Genomic DNA, 26,370 nt, shown 5'->3' with positions numbered 1-26,370 from the left:
GAGTTTCTGCATCGTGTAATTTAATTCATGGGCTGCAAAACACAAGCCAGAGTGAGGCTCGAACAGGATGGAGAGACACATAACCGCAATGGCTGTTCACGAACGGCGTTGATTTTGCGTTTTTACTGCCAGACAAATGGGTGCAAACACACCGGAGGAAACATTTCCAGGGATTCTAATAGTGAAGTTAATCCCTTTCCTAGTCTATAAACAAAGGCTCCTAGAATATGAGCTGCAACTACGACTTGCGGTGAGAGCTTATATTTAGGCTGTACCATACCTGTACCAGCGGTGGCCGTTTTATAGCCCTCGACTTCATCAAGTTGGCATGTTTATTCTCAACACAAATAGGTGACGATTTGTTTTCCTAATGCAACAGAGCCACAGCCTACCTATTCTTAGAGGCGTTACGATTACAGCAAAATAGCTAAAGCTCCCATGACAAACTACTTACAGCTATAGCATGTGATAATCTGGCTGATTTATTTATTTAGAAGCATTTGATGGCAACGTGGACACAAACAGCTTGAAATGTGAGCAGAACTAAATGTCCTTAATGGATTTGAATGATTCATCCCTGCCAACAGTCTTTGTCCTTGTTAGGTGCTGAACACCGAAAGGAATTTAACTTCTGTCACTGCGATGTGTCACGGTGAAGTGAAAAGTCGAAGACGGTCAAGCTGGAAAATGTTGGGAGGATCGGGTTGGGACATTGTCTGTAGTTGTCCTTTTGTACATGTAGGAGACAGTCTGTGGCACTCACTTCTGAAAATACATCAGTTCAGTTTGAGGCCCTGGCACCTTTGTGCGCTGGTAGTCTGTAGGTGTTACGCAGAGCTTCGCAGAAATATGTCTACACCTGGGGGCAGTGAAAATGTGCTGAACTGGTAATGTGGCCTGCTCTTGTTCCTGTCTCTGCTGGTGTTGGCTCTTTAAGCTTAGCTCTGGCCCTGAAGAAGACCTAAGCCATAATAGAGAAAGAATATCTTTGTAGTGAAGTGAAACTGCAAGTGTGTTTCTGCAGCTTCTGAACTGGTTACATTCCCACATAACAGTGACCAACATGAGACCAGGAATCCCACATTAGGTAAGGGTGCTGGCAGCAGGACACACGACACCCACTGAGTTCTGCGAAATCTCTGAACAATCTCGTACATACGCAATCAGACATCGCATGAATTTTGTGCTGAGAAGCTGGTAAGTTGAAGACACTTTAATGTCCAATTGCCACTGCATCACCTGCACCACTGCTTGCTCATGTCTAGAACGGTTAAGGGCTGCAATGCATGTGGTTCTGTTAGGCAAAGCAAGAATGGTAATGGTGGTGGAGGTATACAGGCAAAAAACAAAACAAAAAATTCACCCCCATGAATGAAACTCAGTTTCCTAGTGAACACCCTAAAGACTTCTGATTACCCCCAGCCTGGTTCGAGGCTTCTGTGAGTCTAGTCAAAGGAAGGTCACAGATGAAAGAGATGTCAGAGATCCGTCGGGCTCCCTTAAACGTACGCTCTTACATAAATATTGACTAGGTTTTTTGAGGGCCGTGTAAAATTGTCCGGCGGTAAGAAAGTGCTGAGATAGCTGAAGCACATTTGGTGAAGTCCTCTAGGCTTTGAACATGTTTGAAAAGTGTTGCCTTTCACCACTTGATGAATTACTCGCTCTCCAAAGAAATCCCTCTCATAATGAACTCTATTTGTCCACCTGAATGGATGCCTAACACGCATACTGATGTCCGGCGGTTCGACGCAGCCGCAGGCGACACGGAAAGCTAAATCCACTTACTCAACACTCGCAAATGCGTCGTGATCGATGACAAAGGTATTTGTCTAGACACATTTTGAAGGAGCCTTCAAATGTTGGCTCAAGTAAGGATTTGTATATTTGTCTAAAAACCAGCCTGAAGACTCGCTGACAAATGACGCTGTGTACATAAACGTGAGTGCGGATAAAGCCGGGCTTGTGTGCAGAACTGTTCTCAATGTTGGAATTTTTTTTTTTTTTGACAGAGAAAAGCTTAGATCGAGAGCAACTGTGGAAGGAAAAAAAAAAAAAGAAGTCTATTGTTGCTCATGTTCAGCTACTCTGCACGCTAAGTCTTTCAACAAAGGTCACAAAGAGCAGCACATTTGGTTCAGATCAGTAAGGTCGTGACCCACATGGGGTTTATTTGGACCTTTGCACTAAAGTAATCACAGTGCTCTGACTTCTGCTGTGACAGACATTAACAGTCTGGAACCACTTCTCTTTCTAACCAAACCCTAAATGGGAACTTGGGAGGGGGGGCAGGGGGCGGGGCTAGTCAGTGACATGAAGATTTTTTTAATTATTGCTTCAATTATGTGGATTCTGGACATAAAAATGTTTCTTACAGGAGGTGAAATTCTTTTCTGGGGACGAATGAGAGTATATCAGTGTTAAGTGCTGCAGTTGTGGTCCCTTACCTCAAAGAAGCTGACTCGTGGGAGTGAGATGGGGGGGGGGCATGAGACAGAGGAGCTTTCATTATACCTTTATGTACAGGATTCAGACAGACATGCGGTTCTTATTTTCACAGCACTGGGCGATAATATTTGAAAAATATTACTACAACCATCCAATCTGGCAGGGAAAAAAAAAAAAGTTGCTGCATGTCAAAAAACCAAAAGTGAGGACAGCAAAATGTTGACAGAGAAACTACAGATGTTAGGGGAGTTTTGTCTTGGGAGGCCGTCCCCGCGGCATTCGCTCCATGTTGTGCAAGCCTGTTGTCTCTGAACAGACTGAATGTTCAAACAGCACCAACTCTCCAAAAAAAAAAAATCAGATAAAGGCCTTGTCTAGATGTGCCAAGGGACAGCTGGAGGAGGGCTTACATTTCTCTGGCTCCAATTCAAGGAATTTGAGTTGTGGAGCACAACGCATACCCTTTACCTGAGACACCGCGTTTGGATCTCAAACTCCGGGCTAAGACAGCAGCTATGCAGCACAGCAAACCCTGTCACGTCCAACGTGAGCAAATGTTTTTATTTCGTCTACTGACTCCAGAATCGAGCTGGGACTGCGCGTGTGTGTTTTTTCTATCTCATAAGCCCAAAAATAAAGGGCCTTGTGTAAGATCCGGTGTGTATTGAAGCCAAGCTCCAGCAGTCAGCATGCCTTTGCTGAGAGACAGCAGCTGTTGGCCTGATATAGCACGGCTAGAGAGGAAAGGGGCCACAGTGTTAAAAAACCAGCCTTGTTCATTCACAGGCTCGCCCTTTTTTTTTTTTTTCTCTCTGAGAGTCTTCTTTAATGACAGAAGAAAAAAAAAAACACTGGGAAATTCATATTTACATGCTTGCACATTTGGCATATTAAAAAAAAACCTAATTAAAGAATGATTTGCTACTTCCACGCAGGATTTTCAAAGCCAAGCAGAGTGAGGCAGTTTCCCCCATTAATGTGGTCCAATTCTGCTTTATCTACATCAGTCCTGCTTCAGATGCCTGGATTCCTGAGCTCTCATATTTTCCATGTTTTTTTGTTTTTTTGTTATCGCCCAAAGTGCATGCCCTGGCAGAATAAGGCTTGATGATGCTGTACGATATGAAAACAAAAGAGGAATAGATATCTAGTCTAAATCTAGGCTGCGCCTGAGAGATGGGTGGGTGGGTGGGGGGGGGGGGGGGGGTTTGTGCTGTTGACAAAATGTTAAAAGACCTGAATTTAATTCACAGCAGCACAATTCAATGACAGTTTCCAACACGGTTGTCCAAAACATACTTGGATACTAAACTCTACATTTGGCTGCTCCCTTATTCACAAAGGATCACCGCAGCAGGTATCTGCACACGTTTGATTTGGCCACTACTACACTATGAAACCAACTGTGCCATGTTTGCCTGCTCTATACAACTTCACTCAGCAGGGCTGCAGACAGCACATCACACAGGCCCTCCCCTCACTAGCAGCTGAACAGTGGCCGCCGCTCACAACACTGAACATAATATGAGGATTTTTGAGAGGTCAGTGAAGCTCCGGTTTCAGCAACACTGATGTATTTAAATAGTTACCATAAATGTTAACATGTTAACATTAGCCATTTAACTATTAGCAGTTACCCCACAGCCAGATTAGACGCCTGTTATCATTTAGGCAGCAGCTAGCGGCTATGGCTAATAATAAAAAAATAATATGGGAGACAACATAAAAATTTATTTTTTACACTACCTAAAATATATTTGTCATGTATACACCTTCCAGTTACTTTAGTATGTTTTTACACTACTTGAGACAACTCAAAAATAGTGTCACTGATTGTTTGTGTTGTTCTAATTTTTATAAAACTGAATAATGCCTTTTAATTCTTTAATAATTCTTTCCCCCCATTGGGATCGGTTATCCAGTTTGAAATTCCAGTATCCTGACAACCCTAGTTTCCAAAGAAAGACAACTATCACAGGATCAGTGAGGATCTAACAGCACATTATACTATAATCTTCATTATAAAGAGGTGAGCTCTCAAAAAGCTACAGTTCCTAAACTGTCTATGGATGCATTCCCATACCTACATACAGGATGCAGACTAATTGTCTCAATGATGCAGTGTTGTGTGTTCCATTAGTTTTGTGGAAATGTCTGAATGATGTAGTGCTAAAGGGCTTAAACGGCGTTAGGTAAATTGAACTTAACCTTCACATACATTAAAAGTTTGAAGACTTTCTGGAGCAAAACTCATCCCAACAGTCTGAATAACAGACATCGGTGATTCAGTCTTCTTTTGAAGTTTATCCAGAGGTTCTGCAGCCACTTTGTGAAAAATAATACAAGAAAAGAATGAAAAAAAATTATTACTATCTAAAGTAATAGATGATTCCATCCCTGCTCTATGTCCCGGACTCACTGATATACACATAAACCTAAATACTTCAGGACACTGCAGACAAAAGCAATGTCTGTCTTACCCTGAAAAGTTTTCCATCTTCCTATTTGGCACATGCAGCCTCCTTCCATTTATTTTCAGGGTAAACCATCACAGATGGAGGGAATGTGGAAACTCGTGACAAAAGGCCTAATATCCCTGTATTTAAAAGTAAGCCCCAGGTAGCTGGGCTTATAGTGTAATGAGCATTAAAAGAGCCTACAATGGACGTACAGAGGCCTATTGTCCAAGCAGGACTGGCATGACGTTAGAGACATTAGACATTAAATTACACTTCTTTTTCTTTCTTGGTCCACCCTGACTTTCTGTTGTGAGACTACTGTTTTCATAAGACGGTTAAAGAGGGAAAATATTCTCTTTCAAGTTAGCTGGGGACTGTTACTCAGGGGAATACGCTTTACCACCTGCACATATCAATCACACAGCCAGAATATGGAGGGAAGAAGAGGGAGAAGAAAAAAAAAGAAGCCCTGCTTGGATCGCTCTCCAACATGCAGACAAAATGGCTGCCACTGCATGTCTTCTCTCTGGCTCTGTGATGAAATGCAACATATCCCTGCTGAGGTTCTAATCAAAGCAGCCTTCTTTTAACAGAGAGCAAAGGTATCTTTATTGACACCTTTGCGTTGACCTTGGCGCAGGGCTCCGCGCTCTCAGTCGGTGGTCCCGGCCTTCTCCCGAGCCTGCCGCTGATTTTCTCTGCCTGAGAGCTATCGTATGTCATAATCTACAGGAATTTGTGGATACAACCCACTCAACCCCAGATACAAGGTGCACCATTTTCAGGAGAGGACAGAATCCGCAGTGGATCAGCGTTAACAGAAGAGACAAGTTATTAAACATATGCTTTTAATAAAGCGCAATAATAGAAGTGCCAACTCAAGCCAACCCAACCCCCTCAAAACTACATTACTAAACACATTTTCACAGATGTGCTTTGAAAGCTAACACTAGAAATACTCTACTCAGTGATGAAGTGATTTTATATATATATATATATATATATATATATATATATATATATATATATATATATATATTTTATTTTTTTTTCTCCTTCAGCATAAACACAGGTGGAATTAGATCACAGAGAAGTGTGCACTTGGAAGGAGAGCACCTGTACTTTCTCAGAAAAAAAAGGGAGTATCAAGAGAGAGCACACTGTACTTCTCACTATAGAATAACTCATCCTCTTCAGAGGAGGAAAAAAAAAAAGTAAGACATAAGCAGGGATGTCTGAGGGAGGCGCCTGCAGAACATCTCTCTCTCTCCATTTCTCCCTGTCCCTGAAAAGCTTGCTCAATGAGCCGGTTCCGACCATTCCTCCGGGCCGTTTGTCAAAAGGAAAGAGGAAGTCTTGAATGAGACAGAGAGGTAACACTTGAAAGGGAACATCTCTCTCAGGGGAACAAGAGAAAGGCCAGAGCAAAGCGGCATAACCGAGATGGAGAGCCACGCTAATGAACAATGTTTTCTATTTGCACACATTTGCATAAGAAAAGGCTGCACGGCAGCCACCAGTTCCACTAGTCCGCTGGTGAAAGAGTGGGGGCTCTAGATCTTCTAAAGAGAAGAGAGCGGTGAATGGGAGAATGGGAGCGGTGGGTAGTGTTGTCGGGATTAGTCGGTAGAGTGAAGAAAACATTTTGATAAGGAACTCCAGGCTTCCACTTCTTAACTATGGTTGCTAGTCCAACTACAGGAATGTTGTGACACAACAAACTGTTAAACGCTCCGTACAGAAGTGAGGTGCTCAACATGTTAAAGTGTAAACAGGAGTAGGTGTGCTGCTAATGTTGCACTTCACTACTGTGGGTTAAGTTAGGCACTTGATATAGTCCTTTGTTATGCTACTTCTCAGTTTCATGTTTATATTCTTGGACTACGGTAGCTTTGCATGAGCTGCAGTTCAGAATAATCTTTATTTATTTAATACTGGGCCTAGGTGCAGCCCCTCAGTTCATCCTGTCTGAAACAAGCCATTTTAGCTTCCTTCTCCCTCCCTCCCCAGCTATCTTGTAATTGACTTCCCCTCGTAATGAGGTTTTGAACAGCAGGTGGGCGGGGCTTCTGTGCTCCAGAGCCGAGTTCCTGACCTGACCATATCAGGGATATGATTCCCTGACTCACAGGGATTACTTGTACATTCGCTGACCTCGTTACTTGAAACGCTGGTCATGTTTAACATGAGCATCCACCTGTGTAACGGTATGTATTTGACAAAGAATAATTAAAAAAGAAAAAAAAAACACAATAGGTCTCCCTTTAAGCCAGCATGTGTTGATATAGCCCAATTAGCCCAGATATTACTGAACATCTGTCTGTACAGGAGGGACAATTATGTACAGTGATGTCAACCTTGTGTGTTTTGCATCTGTTAAATCCTAATGGAGCCTCAAAAACAACAACCAAAAAAAAGAAACCTAACATCTGCTGGCAGTGGTATCAGCGGCACCTAGTGTGTAGTGCCTGATTAGGCTCACTTCAAAACAGCTTCAGACAAAATTGTTGTTTCCCATTATGCGGGGAAATGTTATGTACTGAGGCTAATGTTAAAGTGCTGATTACATTTGGTGGGTTTAATTAAAATGTAAGCGAATGGTCGACGCAGTTTGGAACACTAGAATTAAAGCAGTTAATGCAACACATATGAAAACTGTAAAAGCTCTTAATCACGAGCCTCGCGTCTAAAACAGGAAGCAAGATTGGAAGTATCGCACCGCAAGCTTCCTCGGATATGCTTCTGAAAACACGTACTTTAATTAATGGCAAATGCAATGGTTTAATCCAGTCATATCTGATCTGGAAAACTGACAGTTTGGATAGAGCTCCAGATTGCTGCACGGACTACAGCTCGCCACGCTACATTCATGTTGGCTGCCATGGGTCGCTCAGCGTGGGCAGCAACCTAAGGCGCGTTCCCTCACCTCACCAAGAATATGAAGCCCCTGAAGGCTAGGAAGCAAAGGAGACTTAATGCTAAAATCACCACCTCTGACCCTGGATTCCTCCTTTGCTGTCCAGCTGCCCTTGTTGATGGTCAGTCTTGGACTTTTTACGTTCTCGGGACCATTAAGTTGAATGATTTCAGAAGTTAAGAAGAGATGAAGTTCTTTAGAATGCAGTGAGATCTTAAGGGCAGGCAGAGTTAGAGAAGCATGAAAAACATTTCCGTCACCCTGCAAAGGAAAGTGAATCCTACTGAGCATGATTAACAGCAAGCTGAGATTAGAGTCCTACAGAGCGGTGGGAACAGAAATGAAGCCCACTTCATCATCTCGCTGAAGCGACGACTATAATCGTTCCATATGAGAGAAAGACAAGCATACTCTGGCACTTTGATTGATGAGCAAAATCTATAGCCTATAATCTGCCGTAGGACCAATGCTGGATCACACGGTGCCACACAAACCATGTTTAAATCACTGTCAGTAGCAATTTCCATAGAAACAAATATACAGAGTGTCTGCCGCCAGCAAACAAGAGATGGAATCCTTGTAATAAAACAGGAAAGTCCCGCCGTGGATCAACGCGCTGGTTTTAAAAAAAAACAAACAAACAGACTGACGAGGATGCAGTTGTGTCAGAAGCAAAAGCTGCATGCACAGGAGCATCCTGAGATGCATGCTTAAGTTTACCGCTAAAGCTCAGCAGCATGTTTCTCCACTTAATTGATTTCCCTGCAAGGAGAACTCCCTCCCTCACCAATCCCCATTTAGTTTTTTTAATTTTATTTTATTTGCCATTACACTCCCATCGATATTTACTACAGAGGCCTGCTTTACAGTCTGCAGTCATTTCTGCTAACTGGTCCTAAAACTCTGACAGAAATGGGAATTAAAAAAAAAAAAAAAAAAAAAAGCAGATTTCTGGATTTCTGGCTCCTTTGCAGCAGAAACCAAGCCGAAAGATTTACAACTTCGTAACAGTAGTAACAGTAAGTTTTTAAACTGCGGTCTACACAATGAAGAATAAATCTGGTGACAACTGTCATCGCTTTCATTAAGCTGATGGTTTTAGGACTGCGTCGCTGTTTTGGATCTGTTCTCTCGTGAGATCCCTGCTGTGATCATGTCAAATATTGAGAAAACTACGCTGACACGCGGTGCTATTTTTGGTGCAGACGAACAGAAGATGAGAGGACTGAAGTCTGAAGTGGCGATGTGCATATTAAATTGTGGTCTCGGCATCCCTGGGGAAGGAGTTACGTGTTTTTTGAACAGACTATTTACAGCTGGGTGAGTGGGATATTGGTGTTTGATATGCAATATAAATGACTAAAAATTGTTGTGTTCCAAAAGGGAGAAAAAGGCAATTCAAAAAACAACATAAAAAAGTGTGCTGCTTTGGTATAATTACTGTGACTTGTGTGCCTATTTGTTGCTATTTAACAAGGCAATTTCACTGATAGTCTCTGCTTTTGTAGAGAGGGAGAGAGGGAGAGAGAGACACTGGTAGGAACAGAGAGAGAGTGGGCGGTGATTAACATGCTAGAGTCAGGATGCATTTCAGAGGGGCACTGGGAGGAAACGATGGGCCATTACAGCACAACTAAGGGTCTGTTAATCAGCCTATTAGGGTTTAATTGAGGGTAGTTAATTAGGAGTCGGTGGGCAGTCTGTGCTAGGGGGTCAGGGGCTGACATGAGAAGCAGCTGGCAGAGCAACCTGAGCTGATTGTTGTTGATGCATTTGCACGAGGCCAGTGATTGATTGACAGGAAAATTGCCCTAAATTACACCTATATGTTTCTACCTGTTTGAAACCTTTTAGGAACCATAAATTAACCCGCTATAGCTCCGGCGAACAACGAGCCAGTCGGGACTGTGCTGGCGCAGAGCGAACACATTTACAGCAAGCCCAGACTGTACGTCTCCACCAAAAATCATCACGCGTCTGCTCGCCTTTAAGGGCGCGAGCTGTTTAAAGTAAGTGGAAAATACAATTAATAAGAAAAAAAAAAAAAGAAGAAGAAAATACAAAAAGAGCAGCTTTCTGGCTACAGCGAGGCACAAACACCCCTCACACCAACGCTACACTGAGATGACTCCACATCTTAAAAATCAAAAATTTTTTTTTTCTCCCCCAATATGGAGTAGTGGAAACAAAGATGTGCTTGTCCTTATTTCTTAAAGCCAGCTCTGCATAGGGCAGCGGCTACCACCAGAAGCTGATTATGGACCTCTTTAAAGTTAGATTTGATTTAATGTCCTGCTCTGGCCTCAGCTGGACCAGGGGGGCACAGGAATGCGGCTCGCTGCTAGGATTGGCCCGCTCAGCCTAGGGTGGATTCGTCCCGTCTAGGGACAGTCAGGCGCAACAGAGCGGGGCTACATTCAGCTTGCCCATCTGGGGAATAAACACGCTGTTCCGGCACAGGGGCCAAAATCCAATAAAGGTCCGGACAAAGGCCTGTTTCTTGCCTCAGAATGCCAAATAACATGTGATCCCCTTAAGGGAAATAACTATGTTCCTCATGGGCCTCCAGGTCAGAAATAGCGCCTGGGGAACTTTTAACACATGTCCAGTTAAGGACGCCATGTGCAGTTTCACCTTATAAGAGACAACAAGGTCAGGCCAATCATACCCTTCTGTCATAAGCTGGCTTTTCTTTTTTTTCTTAATCCAAAAATGCTACAAACACCTTAAGGTACAAAAACAACAGCCAGAGAGCAACAAGTCATCAAATCCACAATTTTATTCACCGTACATGCTTAGAGTGCAAGTAAAATTATACTTTATGGCAGAACTGTCTGAGAGACACCAAGAATGAAACTAAGCATTGCCATCAAACAGTATCTGAAAGCAAACAAATGACAAAAGGCAGCATTCTGCTTCTAATTTCTCAGAATGGTTGAAATCTGTCGCTCTTGCTTGTGCTGAATGGTGGCCCTCACACCAAGAGGGAATAAAGGGCCATTGACATATGTGCTTCAAACTCGCCTCCAACACAGCTCACTTCACATTTCATGTCAGTCACTGCTACATGCTATCTGGCTGGGTTTTATGCCCTCTCTGACCTGGTGACTTGATACTTAAGGAACTGCAGAGAGGTTTTAGGTGGTTAATACTGGACTGTGGGTGAGCACACAACTCACAGTATCAGGACCTAAAGCAGGGAGAATTTCTGTGGCTGAAATGTATTTGTGGTGATGGTGGTCAGTGTATACAACAAAGGCTTCTTCATTTCATTCAAACTGGAATATCTGAGTTTACATTGTGTGCACATTGTGGAATTCCCTCTCTTGAAAGAGGATTAAAGATTTAATTGTCTTAACTGTGTTAAAATTGTAAGCATCAGTTTGTACCTTTTACAATTTATGGTAGAAGTGTCTATTATTGTAGAGGACATCCCAAAATGAAATATAATGCAGGTGTTGCTTTCAAATATTTATTGTCTTGTAGATTTAATTTGGTTGCCTGGTGATTGCATTGAATTTTTTTTGCATTCGGTGTCAGACTGCAAGTAGTTGTGGCAAGTAGCTTGTTGCCTGGGAGGCAACTCGTCCCCAAACATTCGCAGTCTGAGTGGGACTGACTGTAATCACTCTCAGACAGAATGTTGAAGGTTTGCAAACCAATTTATCAATGCAGACACGTTGCTAACACGTTCCAATCAATCTGAGTCAGTCTGCACAGACGAGTGCAACTCGTCTGCGACGCATCTCTTTGCAATAAGAGTCTCGATGCACCAAAATCCCTTTGAAGATGACAGCTGACTGCAAATGGTCTCAGACTCGGCCCTCATCTACTGTCATATATAACCCAGCCCAATGCCAGAATTCTGGCACAGTGTTGGAGACCTTTAAGCCCTGTGGCCAGTAACAAGTAAGCAACTGCAGATGTGCTGCCTTAATAAATACTGCAGTTCTATATTCTAAATACTGACATGAAATTAAATCCTGAAGTTTTAGCATCTACGATGCAGTTAAATTCAGCTACAAGGGCAAAGCCCATTGATTAGTGAAACCTGCAGTAACATAAGGTTGTGTTGAACATAATGAATCTGATATGGGTGTTTTAGGGGTAGTGCTCAGTTTTATATCCCCATAGCCAATAAAGTATTTATTTCACACTGTGACACAAGGAGTTTTCCCACCACGCTCCTCCTCCTGGTCTTCCTTAAACTAATTGTGCAAGAACTGCATTAATGAACAGAGGTAACCGTCAGCTCTAACTGCCACAAACATGCCTCCAATTCTTTGTCTGAATTTCAAGCTAAATTGTTGTATTGGGAGTTTTTAACACTGAATGAAAAGTTTGTTCCATATCTATATAAATACTGTCTTAGCTGGGACACATTATTGCTGGCTAGCCAATGTTATGACCAAAAAAAAAAAAAAAACCCCAACATATAGACATGTATGTCCCAACATCAGTTTATTTTAAAGTAGCTGTTCCTGTTCACCCTCTGCGACCTAAGACTGTTTGCTGAGGATTTACAAGGTGACATTTACATGAGCAGCCCGGGCGTCTCCACTCTCTTCCTAGTTTCACACTCAGGAGCCTACACGGAAAACATCCCCTTCACCCTGAGAGCTCTGGCGCAGCCATTCTGGGATCGTGACACTGGCTTAGTCACGTTGAAAAGCAAAGAGGCTTGAAAAGAGTGGAAGGTCATTTGTGTAGGAAAACAGACGGCAGCAGGAGAATCTTATCTGTGAGAAGTGAGGCTAAAGACAAAATGCCGGGATTACACTGACGTGGTAAAAACATTCTTAATAAGATCTAAATAGCCAGCTCGTCGCCTGAAGACATGATTAGAGAAGTCAGGTATCAGTGCGAAGTTGAATCAGAACCCATTTATCAAATCCTGGCAGATCCTGACCAGCGTGCTAAAGATTTTTCAGCTTGCGGAGAGGCAAACGCAGCTCAAGGTTTGTTTTTTTTTTAATGTGGAAAAAAAAAAAAAGCCTGCCTGAACAAGGAGGTATTCATGTGCTGATTCATACCAGCCTGTAGCTTGGGTAGAGGACAGCCATCTGCTATCACACTCCCCCGCTAAGAGCCTGTTATAGAAGGACAAGCCACGAATCATCAGGTACATGTTACATCCATATAGATTTACTGGAACTAACACCTCTACTACAGGAAGAGAAAACAGCGTGGCTGTTGACAGCACTGTGGTTTTCGGCCTCCTCAGGTGAACGAGCGTTTCACCGCTCCATGTAATATGATTGTCCTTTTACAGAGCAGTTGATCCCCCATGGCGGGGTTTTGCTATGCCTCGTGAATGGCTGTCAAAATTATGGCATCCGCAGGCTTTGCAAACCAAATCTCATGAGTTTAGGAAAAGAGCAAATATTTTTCCTTTCCGCTGTAATGGAAAATGAAGGAGGCGATGCTAAAAATAAAACATTCCACATTTCTGAATGATTTCGGAATTAAAGCCGCATTAATCAATTTTTTTTCCCCCCAACTTTGAGGGCAGACCAAATAAGCTGCTGCAATTTGAAAGATCATTTATAGTTATAGTTACAACCCACTGAGAATGATCAAACTTTTTGTCCATTCTACAATCAGTGGAAGCTTTTTAAAGCCTGTATTAGCCCAGCGTTTTGATATTCAAACTCCAGCAGTTTGTTCGCTTCAGAAGTAGCTTGTCAGAGCTTACAAACAACACACAGAGTGTAACTTGCTGATGAACACAGCAGAGCATCGAGCAGTTTAAAAGCCAGATGGTAGAATTAAAAGGAAAGCAAATATTAGACTTGTATTCTTATGGCTCAGCCAACTAGGGTAAAAATAGGGTGGCAGCCTCCTTGCAACTAGGAAATAAATTGGTGGTTGCCTGCAAGGAGCTGCAGCAACCAGCAGAACCACCTTCCATTGCAAAACGATTGCACAGGACACCTGGTGAGAGACAACCTGTCTCCAATCAATTGGTCCAAATGATTGGTCCAATTGGACTGCCTGCAATCGCTCTCAGACAGATTGGTGAAGGTCTACAAATAATTTAAAAACACGGACCGATCTGAGTCAGTCTGCACCGATGAGTCCAACACATCTCTGCAACAGGGGACTCGACTCAACCAGCTGTATTGTGGTTACATTCCTCTATAAAAAAGTAAGGTTGTCAAACGCCTGTGTCATTTTGCAGTTATACTGCCATCTTGCAGCAATGCCATCATTATTTGTGGAGGAGTTTCTGATTTTTTTTTGTTTCAAATCTGCGATGTTCTAGCTGAACTCTGAATGTAAGTAATAATCTCTATGTGGCAACAAATTTGCAACAGATGGCAACAGACTTATGATTTTCACCAGTTTATCACAGTTAGTCTGTGTTATCAAAAACAGATTTCATCTAACTGCCAACTTGACACTGCTCAATTACAAATAGACTGACTCTGTCTTATTGCCATTTTATCACCTTAATCACATTAAATGGGTGGCTAGAAACATGTCTCTCAAAGATAACTGTTGTTGCTCATGTAAATGGAAACAAGCAACTATATACGGTGATATTACACCAATACTGTACTTTCAGTTTGCTCTGCTGGTCCCAAGTGTTAAAGCACGATTTCATGCAGCTTTAAATTTGGATAAACTGTAAAAGTGATTCAGAAGAAGTGTCTCGTAGTGGCTTTCACTGAAATCAACTGAGCTGCCATAATTGCTGGCTGACCTCAATGAGCTGAGCACTCTGGCAAATCCCACTTTACTTTCAGGATATCGGTTTTCACTTTTTTGGCTGAAAAAAAAAAGAGCTAATTTGAAAAGTAAGACCATGCATTCAAAAACATTCTGAAGATATCACCTTGGTCTCAGGGAACATTGGGGCAGGCAGGAAGATTAAAAAGATAAACTGGAAAAACCTTCATGAAACTGAGCAGCGGTGGTTAGCTGCAGCCCTAATCAGAAATCACATCCTAATCACATCCTGATAGTGGCCATTCTGAAAAGCAACATGGACATAATCGCTGTCTTAAGCACGTATGGTTTCTACTACTTTAAAAACACATTTCCTGCAAAGGTTGTCAACTATTACCAAGCATCCAAACAACATCGCAGTCACTGATGTCACGTTTTATGTGCATGAAAAACAATACTTGCTAAAACATGAGATAAACCAGATTTGAGTGCTCCTCCGTTTCCACTGCACTGCACAGGATGCTAAATAGGACACAGTTACAGGCTGTTTGGTTTCAACCCGCAAGTTCAAAACATGAACATGAAACTGCCTTTAGGCGCCGGGGTTTCATTTTCTTTGATTCTCCACTGCGAACAAACAAAGTTCACAGATCCAGCCACCTGAGGTTAACAATGCAAGCCGCACAGCAGCAAATTGTGTTACGATGTTGCATTTCTTATTGTGGTCTGGGAATCTGTGACATTGTACTTTCTTGCTTCAGCCAGTCAACAAAAAAGAAAGGAGTCTTAGAAATATGAGCCACCTTCACTATCAGGTTTCCCCTCTGATGAAAAGCATCAATATGAAGTATCAGCTCTTAACTGCCCATAAATCTGATGATTTATTTTGCTGGGTATTGTCGGGTAATCCCTCGCTTCTCGTCAATGAAAGGTTACTTTATAGGAAGCTGTGCTACATCCTTAGGCTTTTCTCCATTGGAGAGATTTTGTGACTTCACTAACAACAGCTCAAAAACAATAGAAAAACAAGTGCAGCATTATCCCACAGCAAAATCTGTCTGCTCTTTTTCTGAAAGATGATGAAGGGTGAATGGCTATCTCAGCATTAAATCGCATAGATATACCTTCTCAAGTAACCGAATACAGCAACATCTGGCCCATTAACATGATTCCCCAACCTTCCTGAGCATACATGCGCTCAGGCGAACATGCACGCATACTCATAAAACCAGACAGTGCAGATGCTTGCAAAGACACACACTTGCACATGTTCTTGTGACATATGAGCTAATCTCTCTATACATCAGCTAGTGGCCCACTTTGAGTGCCTTTGGGTCACAAGTCACTGAGATCTGAGTGGCTTTTTTGATTCAAACTGCCTTCTGTTAGAGGATCTCATGACAAATCTTAAGTTGCAGCGAGCACGGAGACACTTGACGGTGTTAGCTCAGGAGGTTTATCCTGAAGGCAAACACATCATAACATCTTAGCTAAGACGTTGCCATATTTACAACCATATTATTTGGAACAGCGTGAGGCTTGCTCCAGAGCAAGTAGTTAGCATTCGACTGCATAAATGACAGGATAGAGCGATCAGCAGAGTCCAGATGTTGGCGTCTTCTTTTCTTATAAACACTTTCCACAAGCATCTCTGTGAGCAATGAGCTGGTCAAAATGCTCCGGGGGCAATTTCACTGAGGTTTGACAATAAAGCCTGCGACAAGCCATATTTGTCATCTTGCGGCCGGTGGGTAATACACACTTGCAATTGACATAAACCTCTCATTTCAAAGCAGCCATTGTGTGTGTGATTCTGGTTGACAACCATTCTATAAAAGCAACCTTTGTGATGTCGAGTTTTTCAACGGATCCCTCGAGTTGACCTCAGGGTGAGCTGGCCTTTCCACATCAGATTCTGTTTAAAGGCGAGAGGAGGATGCTTCATGGCTGCTCTGTCAAAAGGGATTTGTTTGCTAGGACGAGAAAGTGAGAGAGAGAGAGAGCGCGCTGTCTCAATCAGCGAACGCAGAGACAACCTCGCCTCAGGTTTATCTCGGCCCATCTGCAGTGAGGCCCCACTTAACGTCGCCTTTGCCCAACTGTTGATTGGTAGGACTATATCTGAGAAGTTAACCGTCTGCAAGACTGACTTTCTGGAGCTCCAATAAAAGGCCAAAATGCTAATTTGCATTCCACGTGTCACATATTGCTTTCAGTTGGAGCTCAGAGCTCAAAAAATACATAAAGCCGGAGTGGTCCTTTTGTGTTTGTTCACTCTTTATAGTGCAGACAGTCATTACATCAGTACATCATTTTCTGATTTAATTCCCATGAAGCATTACAGAGGAGGTCACATACCTCTATTATTCTGTCGTGGATCTGAAGCCCTCCCTCTTGGTCTGCTGGACCTTTCTCGATGATCTTGGACACAAAGATCCCTTCATTCGAAGTGCTGTCATTGTCGTCCTGTGGAATAAATTGCCGTTAATTTCAGCGGATTAATGAAGGCACAGTGCTTGTTAAGGAAAGGAAAGCATACAGACGTTTCAGTAAATCTCCCAATAAAACACTGGAAACACTGGGTTTGGTTGTTGTGGGCAAAACCATGCGAGTTTCTGTACAAAGTTTTGCAAGTCTCCCAAGTTAAAGGTTTAGTTCACCCAAATAAAAGGAAAAAAAATTCCCAATGAAACTATTGCTGCCACCCCTATTAAACAACATGAACTAAATTTAGTTTGGCCTGCTCAAAACACTTAAAATTTAAGGGAGATTTCCAATGAATCCACAAATTTTTACTACCAGCAGTTTTTTTACTGGCAGCAGCAATTTCAAGGCAGATATCTTCAAATCCGGGCACGTAGAAAACAAAAATATCTGGAAGGTTCAAAACCAACGAGGCTAAGTGAAAAAATATGTCTTTTTGCAATTTGTGTGAACTGCCCTTTTAACCCTACCCCTGAGTGTGGACTTAAGGATTAGCTTAAACTTCAGATGCTTCCCAGGCCTAGAGGGTTGACCCTGGCCTACAAAAGGGCCTAAATGTTGACATGTGAACATGCTAAAGGGGCACGAAGCAGTCTACATCCAACACTGTGGCCATGACCCCAGAGTCAGAGCTAAGTCTGGGTTAACAACTATGTTAGCACTCTCTTTAAAACCACATGAAAATGTGTGCCGCGCTCCTGCTGGGCTCTGTGACACAACTACATTTTACTAGGTACTTAAAGAAACCTCAGAAGTTACAGAACAGATGCTAATTAATAATTTCTGGTCTGCTTCCTCTTTCAGGGGCATCATGCACAGTCTTAACTCTGCAGTGCTCTGCTGCAAGTTCTCTAAGCCTACTACTTTGCTCCACCACTACCCCTATCTCAAGAGTTGCAGACAAACAAGCTCATCTAGAGACCACAAAACCTGGCAGTTGATTGCGCTTACCACGCCATACCACTATAGCGGCCACATGAAACACACGTGCCAAAGGCTGCTAGGATATTGGCCATTTCCATTCTAATGAATAGCTTCTTACACAGCCTGATGATTTGAGGCTCACTGGGAAAGCAAAAGCCAAGTATTATCTGTGCTGTCCTATAAGGTTGATGCATGGCTCTGTCACAGCAGCGGGGCAGGTTGCAAATCCATGAGTAAATCTATGGTTAAAGACAAGAAAAAAAAAAAAAAAGCAGCTTTTTTTATGTGCAGATCTTTTTATAGTTTCCCGCTATAAAAAGTTTTACTGTGATAATCTATGTCACTACTGAAAAGTGCGTCACTGTGGCTGTGGAAAAACAAGTCTGTAACAGCGGAGGTGAAACAGATACAGGGAGCGCAGTTGCAATAAGACCTTCGCTGCAGAAAGAAGCTCCATGTATGGAAGATACCCAGTGTTGTGATATTTTCCAAACCTTGACTCAGCAGAGCGTGTGGCATCATTAATAACTTGAACTTCGGAGCCTCGAGGCAGAAAGTGGCTGAGAAAAGTTCAGTCTGGGTTTAAAAGACCCTTTCCTCTCCTCTGTGTTTATCTCACCACCGAAATCCCCTCAATTAGAGACAAAACAACTGTGGTGGAAGCCATAATCCCAGATTTAACTCTCATAAAAGTAATTATAGTTTTTTAATCTGTAATGCCAAATGCGCCAAACCAGACCAATATATAAACACAATAAAACTTGATAGATGCGGTCCATCTATCCGCAGACAAGAAAACATATGCATGACTCTCTAAGCTGTGGCAGTCAGCACAGAGAAGGCTTGTGGTACTTCCACTATTTGCCATTTGACACTTTGCTGATCACCGGGGGGAGGAGGGGGATGAAGCCTCCAAGTCGCTCGGTTTTCAACCTACCGCGCATGGCCTTCCTCCTATGATGTTAAAACCCAGAGATCCGCCCTCACGAAGAAGGACAACGGTCACGCTTTTAGTCTCGCCTTCCTACAAACAGACAGGAGAGAGACACGTGAGCAGACAAATGGCAGGAGGTTATTCAAAACAATGCAGTATTAACTCCAGGTAAGCTACAAAATGATGGAGCTACGCAGTGAAAGTGGAAAAACAAGAGGGAACAAAAAATAGGAGGAGAAAATGCACTCTACACATTAAGGGGCAGGATTCCAATAGAACTATGAAACTTTATGACATTTTTTTAAAATTGCAAATTGAAAGAGTGAAACTTTCAAAGCACAAGAGCTAAACTGTACCCATATTTTTAACATGTCTAACATTCAGGTTTTATTTAGAGCTCATTCATCAGCTACAACTGCTGCTAGCAAATGGATGCTACTCGCTGATGTTAGTTCTCTGCGGTAGCCGAACAAGAAAATAAGAAGCCACTGACTGCTCTGTTGCTAATAAACTCTCTTCATGCTATATCTGTGTTATTACCATCCAGCCAAATGTGGTTTCTTCAAATGAAAATGTCACGTGCTGCCCAAAAGGGCCAAATTATCTACAGATAAAACTCAGATAGCAGACACACTGTTAGCTTAGTGGCCACCAAGAGATATGTTTAGCACAGCTGCTTGAATCTTTTGGTTAGATATATTTGGATATTATGGTGCTGCTGCTGTTGTGTAATTGCAGAATTTCTTTTATGTCTAATAGGTACACTATATGGCCAAAAGTACCAAGCTGCCCACACATTACACCTACAGGAGTCCAGTTCAACGTCTGTTAGCTAAACTGCTCCATAATTCTGCAATCTGACCTCTCTCCAACAGTGAGGTTTGTTAAAACATTTTTGACTGGAACTTAACAAGAATTTATTATCTACTTAATTTCATTTACAAAACAGTGGCATGGCTCAGGATCTAAAGTGGGTTATCTACTAACTGGAAGGTCGGCGGTTTGATGCCTGGCTCCTCCAATCTGCATTTTAAAGTATCCTCGAGCAAGATACTGAACCCCAAGCTGCCCCCCATATGTGTGTGTGTGTGCAAATGAGACTTGTAACAGAAAACGCTTTAAATGATCTGACTACAAGTAACAGTAGTACACAAATATAGGTCTGAGCTTTATTAGCAGATGCACCTTAAGTCTCTGGCCCACAACGGAATGTTCCCGATCTGACCGTTGAGCACGTGAAGGTCAGTTAGCGAGATGGCAGAGAGGTTGGCTGCTACACTGTGGAAGTATTTGCATTGTTTTGTCCTGGGGCGATAATAAGTATCTGTCAGCTGCTAAGAAGGTCAGTTTCACATGTTGAAGAAGCACCTGCAAACTAAGCACAGCTCCACAACGCTGCTGGTGAGGAGGACTAAGACGCTGGTGCTCGTGCTAGTTATGTGGTGGACAAACTGCTCCCTATATCAACCTGTTATGTTATAAAGTCAAACTTAGAGGTAAATTTGCAGTAGGCTAAAACACCTTCTGGAGAATATGAGATAATTGTAAATTGTTGCTCTAACAAAACAGCCAACATTTCCTTTTTCATGGCAGTAATCTCGTAATGCAACAAGTTACGTTAGCCAGTGCTTCTCCTCAGCCAGCACATGAGCCAGAAATGATAACCAGGTCAAAGAGGAGAACCGCTCTCTCGTTGTCCTATGTAAATTAATACACCACCAGGCCTCTTACTTAGAAGCAACATGACATGAAAACCGCTGGGAAAGTCGCAGAGTCAGCCCTTAATCTGTTTTTTTAAGCAGGGCTTAGAGGGGAGTTATGAGGTAACATAATTTCAGCTGCCGCTCCAGTGTTCTGCGACATACACAGGCTAAATATAAAGCAGATCTCATTGGCATGTACGGTGTCCTGATTGCCATATAGGCTAAAAACACCATCATGCGCGAGTCAGGCCCTGCTGGAATGTGCGCTTCTGTCACGACAGCATTAGTGGCACATACTTCCAAATTATAGTCACCACAGCCGTCACTGTCAACAAGAAGACAGTTGGCCATTATACTTAGAGTGAAATTAATTTGACAAATAAAAATGGTACAAAGGAGCAGGCTATTCCGTCCTCTTCAGTTACAGTGAATGTGTCACAGGCCTCAAAACAAACCGGTCTTCACATTTCATCCACGAGAGCCATTAAAATCAACAATCAGGGAGCTTTTCCCTGTTTTTTTTCCCCCCGCTTACACATCTGCAAACACTCTAGCAATGATCTAATTCCCCAAAAATGAAGTAAGTCTCCTCAGGATGAGGTTGCAAATTTACTAAAACATCAGGTGTGCCTGGGTTACAAAAAAAAAAAAATATTAAAAGGTGCTCAACAGCACAAAAACAAAACAATACCATGCAGACACAATGACACGGGCACTACGTAAAGTAAATAAATGTTTCATGGAAAAGAAAAGAGTGCTTTATTAGTGACGTAAGAAAAGGCAAACTGGCAGTGAAACTTTAGTCTGCTGCTCACTTGTGACTTGGCACACTCACGGTGAGCCTTCACCTCAGCACTCGTCACACTTTCCGAGTCTGTCCTCCATCAAGCTGCCTTCCCTCTGTCTAACTCTTAATATAGTCCACCTAATTATAGTGTAGGTACTGTAATGCAGAACAAAAAGGGAACATATTGATTTATAAACTACTGGCATGCGGTCAAGAGGCAGAAACTCACTGACCTTGTAAATCTAGGGCATTTTAGCCCATTGATGATGCACTGCAGTCAATTTCAAATCAATGACAGGATTATCACTCAATGCTAATGTATGTACACAAAGGAACCGGCAGCCTAATACATTTTTATGAGATGAAATAGGCATCTTCATTGAATACACGATAGCTTTTATTAATGCGATCTGTCACGTTCAATTGATATCCATGCTTGTGAAATAACTAATAGGCTCCATTATTCAGTTAAGCTATCTCACAGATCCCTGCTTTAAAAATTAGTCCACAATTAGCCTAATCAGATTGAGGTCACGATTACACCGATCAAATTCAATGAAGGCTCGATCGGTTTGATGTCTTGTGATTTTAAAAGACGCTCTTTATCGAATCAAGAAGCTCAAATGCTCAAACTCAGCCACGGCCAAAAAGGAGCTTCAAATCTGAGGCTTTATGGTGAGTGTGACAGCACTTGTAGCAGCCACAGAGATCTGAGCTTACTGTTTTTGATTTTCCTTTAGTTTAATTTATCTTCCTTGCGTTAAGTATTAAATACTCTTTTTGAAATTCCAGTCAGTTATTCGTCATACTAAGGACATCCTCATCTCCCTCCTAGTTTCTAAGATTAAAAGACATTAAGTTGTGGAATCTCTAAACTAAAGTAAGTTGTCAGTCAAACTTCCCATGAAATGACAGATCGGTATTTCACCCTTTCTGCAGTGATTCAAAGAATTAAAAAAAAAATAAATAAAAATACAGCACTGTGAAAGTCTATATTGATACGACCACCTTTATTCTTCAACATAGTCTGAACTCTCTTAGGCAGCTTTCTGTAATTTCTTTTAAGGAGTCTTCCGGAATAGTTCTCCAGACTTCCTGATGGACATTCAAAGCTCTTCTTCGGATGTTGGCTGCCTTCTGTTCTGTTCTCTGTCAAGATGATCCCACACTGCTTCAATAATATTGAGGTCAGTGCTCTGGGGAGGTTAATGCTAATGTTCCTTTGTATGTTTTTCTATCCAGGTGTTTTTCCTGCATTTGCAGTGTGTTTGGGATCATTGACATGCTGGCTCTGCAGATGGAATTGCAGGGTGGATCAAAATCTGGTGGCACTTTACTTCCCTCTGTTTTGACAAGATCCCCAACACCACTGACTGAACTGAAGGGCCTGTTGGTCCTCTCGGGTCCTGTATCGGGTTTTTGCTGGATCCCCCCCCCCCCTTTTAAGGACATGACTTTCAGATACTGTTCATCTGCTGCAGACGGTTTTAGAAGCTTGACACGTCTCCTTTTGGCCTCCATTTGTCCACTTTAAAAAAAAAATAAAATAAAAAATGTAAAAAATCTCTGAAAATGGTCAGGGCCAATGCTCAAAAAATGTCCTCCAGAAATTCTGGAAAAGTACTGCTCAAGAACACTTTAAAAAATTAGAAGAAAGCCTGGCCCCTTGAATTTAATATAAGAGAATTAAAGAACTGAGAAATAAAAAGGAATGAGAGGTAGCCTGAGACTTTTTCATAGTACTACATGCAATAAAGCTGCATCTTCTTGCCAATATTTTGAATTGCGAAATGGAGCTAGTAGTGGATGCACTCCATTTAGCACGTTCCAGGTCCATGCTATTGTGAATGCTGGCTCAGTAGCATGGCTTCAAAGGAGTGGGGCCATCACACAAGTCATTACCTGAGCTTTTCCTGTTATGACGTGTTAATAAAAAATAAAAATAAAAAATCACTTTTTGGAAATTACTAATAACACACAGATGTAATTAAGTTTTTGATTATTGAAATCACAAAATGGAAGCAAGATTTTTGGAGAGACTGCAAGTCACCTGCTTCTACCAGCTAATCCCACTTCATATTCACATTTGCCCATTGAGGTTCTCTCACCAAACAATCCTGTTCACTGCTTGGCTGGATCCAATGAAAGGCCTTTCCAGACTGAAAGAAAGAAAGCTTTCTAACAAGTTGCAATATCATCCACAGACATCATTTCTCCTTGGAAGAGTTCTCAAACAATTCCAGTATCTTTTACATTTGTTCAAAGCATGCCCCAAGTGCAGACTTTCTTCCTTCTGTTTGGGTTAGCAGAGCCACACTGGCAATAATACACTTAATGCAGAGCTCAATGGTGGGACTGAGACGCCGCTGTCAAATGAACTATGATAACTAGCTGCGCTACAGGCCCAGGAAGCTTCTTTATACCAGCATGAGCGATTTCCCGATTTGCCTGCATCGGTGCGTTTGATGCGCAATTTACCAGTCTACTGGAACACATTTTGCTGGGAACTGAGCCCATAATGAACAAATGAAACCACCCAGCAAAAACAGGGGAAAGAAAAGAGAGAGTAAAGTCTCTGATAGGTGATTTATTAAAGAACTTCTGGGACAAAAAAAAAAGAGAAGTTGTAAAATTAAAGCACATCAAAAAAAAAAAAAAAAAAAAAATCCCATTCATCCATATTTCTACTAATAATAACTTCTCCTCTAAAACTAACCCTGACCACTCCCCATTTGCTGATCCCAGCAGCAGCAGTGCAAGCACCATACACTAATTCAATTCATTACCAGATTTATGAACTCCTGCATCCTTTATGATGTTGATAATGGGCCACTGGGTTTATAAATTTGAACCATAAAACATCCTTACATCATATCTTCCTGCGCTTTTCCCTCACGCGGGGCCTTGCATCCGACTCTGTTAACCAAAGATCTGGCTGTAATTCTTCTAACACTAAATATATGCACACTACATGTCACACTCCTCCCATTATCACAGCATCCCCAACGCGCTGGGGTTTTTAAGGCCCTTCAGGACCTCATAAGCTCTTACTAGCTCATTCAACTTTGATGCCAGGAACTCTGCTGCAGCCCTGATTCTAATTTGTAATGATTGTCTCGGGGAAAGGGCGAACATCCGATGACAAAAAGCCTCAAACAGGCATGCTGTGAGGAGGCATTATAACTGGAACCTGGTTCCTGTTGTGTACAGAACTGCAGTAAATATTTGCCCCACCACCACCACCCCCCACATTTACTGCCAGCTGGCTAAGAGGCACAGCTGACATCCAGGTCTCAAAGCAGGCAGCCAAGGCACGAACTTCTCCTGGAAACTTCCAAAAAAAAAAGAAAAGAAAAAAAAGAAAAGAAACTAAGGATCGTCAACAAAGTTGACTTCCTTTTCCAGCTGGGGTGAAGTTAAACAAAAAGGCAGCCACCCAAACAACAAGAAGGCCCTGTAAAAGTGACACACGAATCACAGAGGGCAAGAAAACATGCTGAGGAAGATATTTTACAGCCTCTAAAAGTTGGCCTTGATGCAACTGCACAGGAGGTCACTTATGACTGAGGCGCGGGGGATGTCAGGATCAACTAAGTTGTATTGGAATTATTTTCATACTAATAAAATTCAGATTTGATGGCTGTTTCAGGGAAGCGAGAGAAGCTACTCAAAGCAGAAACTTTACTGCTTACCTTGCAGGAGAAAGCCACGGTCTTGGTGAGGGAGTCGATCCTCTCGCTGTACTCTGTGAATTTCTTCTGATATTTCAGCGCTGTCATCTGCAGCTCGCTGTGCACGGCGGAAAGTTGTGCCAGGAGAGCCTTCTCCCTCTTGTTGGCTTTAATAGTCTGCTTCTTGAACTCTCTATCCAGGATGATCATTCTGCATTGCAGCGCGCTGTTGTGCGCCTTGAGGGCTCTCAGGCAACAGTGGGTGTTTGTTTTCTGCTCTTTCTGGGTGAGCATCAGCCCGCAGCCGCTCTCGCAAATCCCCACCGGTCTGTAGTCGCACGTCTCCCGCATGTGAGCATCCACGTCCCTCAGGTTGAGCACCTCGCTGCATCCTTTATTCCTGCACTTCGCCGGGGAATAGTCGCACATCTCGGCGTGCTCGGCCAGATGCTGCAGCTTCACCACGGCATCGCAGCCCCTCGCGTGGTTATCACATTTGATCTCCAGCTTTAGGATGAGGTTTTTGAGAGGCAAGACGTGGTTAAGCTCTTTGGTGGAGATCCGCTGACATTTGACGGGGCAGCTGCTCTGCTGGACGACCCAGGGCAGCACGCAGCCGGAGCAGAAGACGTGACCGCACGGAGTAGTCAGCGGGTCCTCCAGGACTTTATTGCACAAGTTGCATTTAAAATCCGGGTCCACAGTCCCCTTGAAGCGGTCCAACTCGAATCCCATGGTTTTCCTAAATCCAAAGTCAAACTTGTGGACTCCCCACCCCCGCAGATCTGAGTCGGAGGAGCAGTGAGGCGTTTTTTTTTAGCTGGTCATTGGTGGAGCGCTCACTGAGACCTACTTGCTCCAAGCTCTCCTCACTGTCTAAACTCCACTAATTGACCGAGACTTTTTGGTGCCTTCAGGTGCGCCTCGTACACTTATTATTTAAAGTTAGAAAAAGTTTATGAGGCTCAAAATTATATAAACATTTCGCTTTCATGTCACGCAAAAACAACTTTGTCACGTTACTGTAAATAAAAGGATAGAATGGATAAAATCTGGATAAAGTAGACTGTTAATAAAGGCAATTTATGATACGTAACAGTAACAACGTCATAACGGAAACTGATACATTTTTTATTACATGACAAATCAATAGTCATTTTTAAATTTAGAATAATTGGTAGGCGATGTGTGTCTGAAAAACATCAAATTCAAACTCACCTCCACTTTATTCTCGTGACCTCATCTTTTAAAATCTACACTTCTGACAATCAGTGAAGGCGACATTCCCAGGGGCGAAAGTTTTCTACCGTAACTACTCTACTAACGGCGCACAAGGCATTTAGTCATTGGGATTAAAGATTGTTTCCACTT

General features: G+C 42.5%; 1 protein-coding gene across 2 annotated transcripts in view; it reads right to left on the bottom strand.

Moving 5' to 3' along the window:
* Nucleotides 1-25,860, bottom strand: part of pdzrn3b (PDZ domain containing RING finger 3b) — a 95,941-nt gene extending 70,081 nt beyond the window's left edge. The window contains exons 1-3 of one of the 2 annotated variants that reach the window (XM_030730064.1): nt 25,021-25,860; nt 18,842-18,928; nt 16,855-16,962 (exon numbers count right to left, since the gene is read on the bottom strand). In XM_030730064.1, the coding sequence (XP_030585924.1) occupies nt 16,855-16,962; nt 18,842-18,928; nt 25,021-25,734 (909 nt within the window). In that variant the 5' untranslated portion in view covers nt 25,735-25,860. The remainder of the gene's footprint in view (nt 1-16,854; nt 16,963-18,841; nt 18,929-25,020) is intronic. The other variant, XM_030730065.1, reaches the window with a different exon arrangement.
* Nucleotides 25,861-26,370: the final 510 nt, after the last annotated feature.

This window comes from Archocentrus centrarchus, chromosome 5 (assembly GCF_007364275.1).
Source record: "Archocentrus centrarchus isolate MPI-CPG fArcCen1 chromosome 5, fArcCen1, whole genome shotgun sequence".
NCBI lineage: Eukaryota > Metazoa > Chordata > Actinopteri > Cichliformes > Cichlidae > Archocentrus > Archocentrus centrarchus.
Note: the sequence above shows the minus strand (reverse complement) of the source record. Positions and strands in the feature narration are given on the sequence as shown.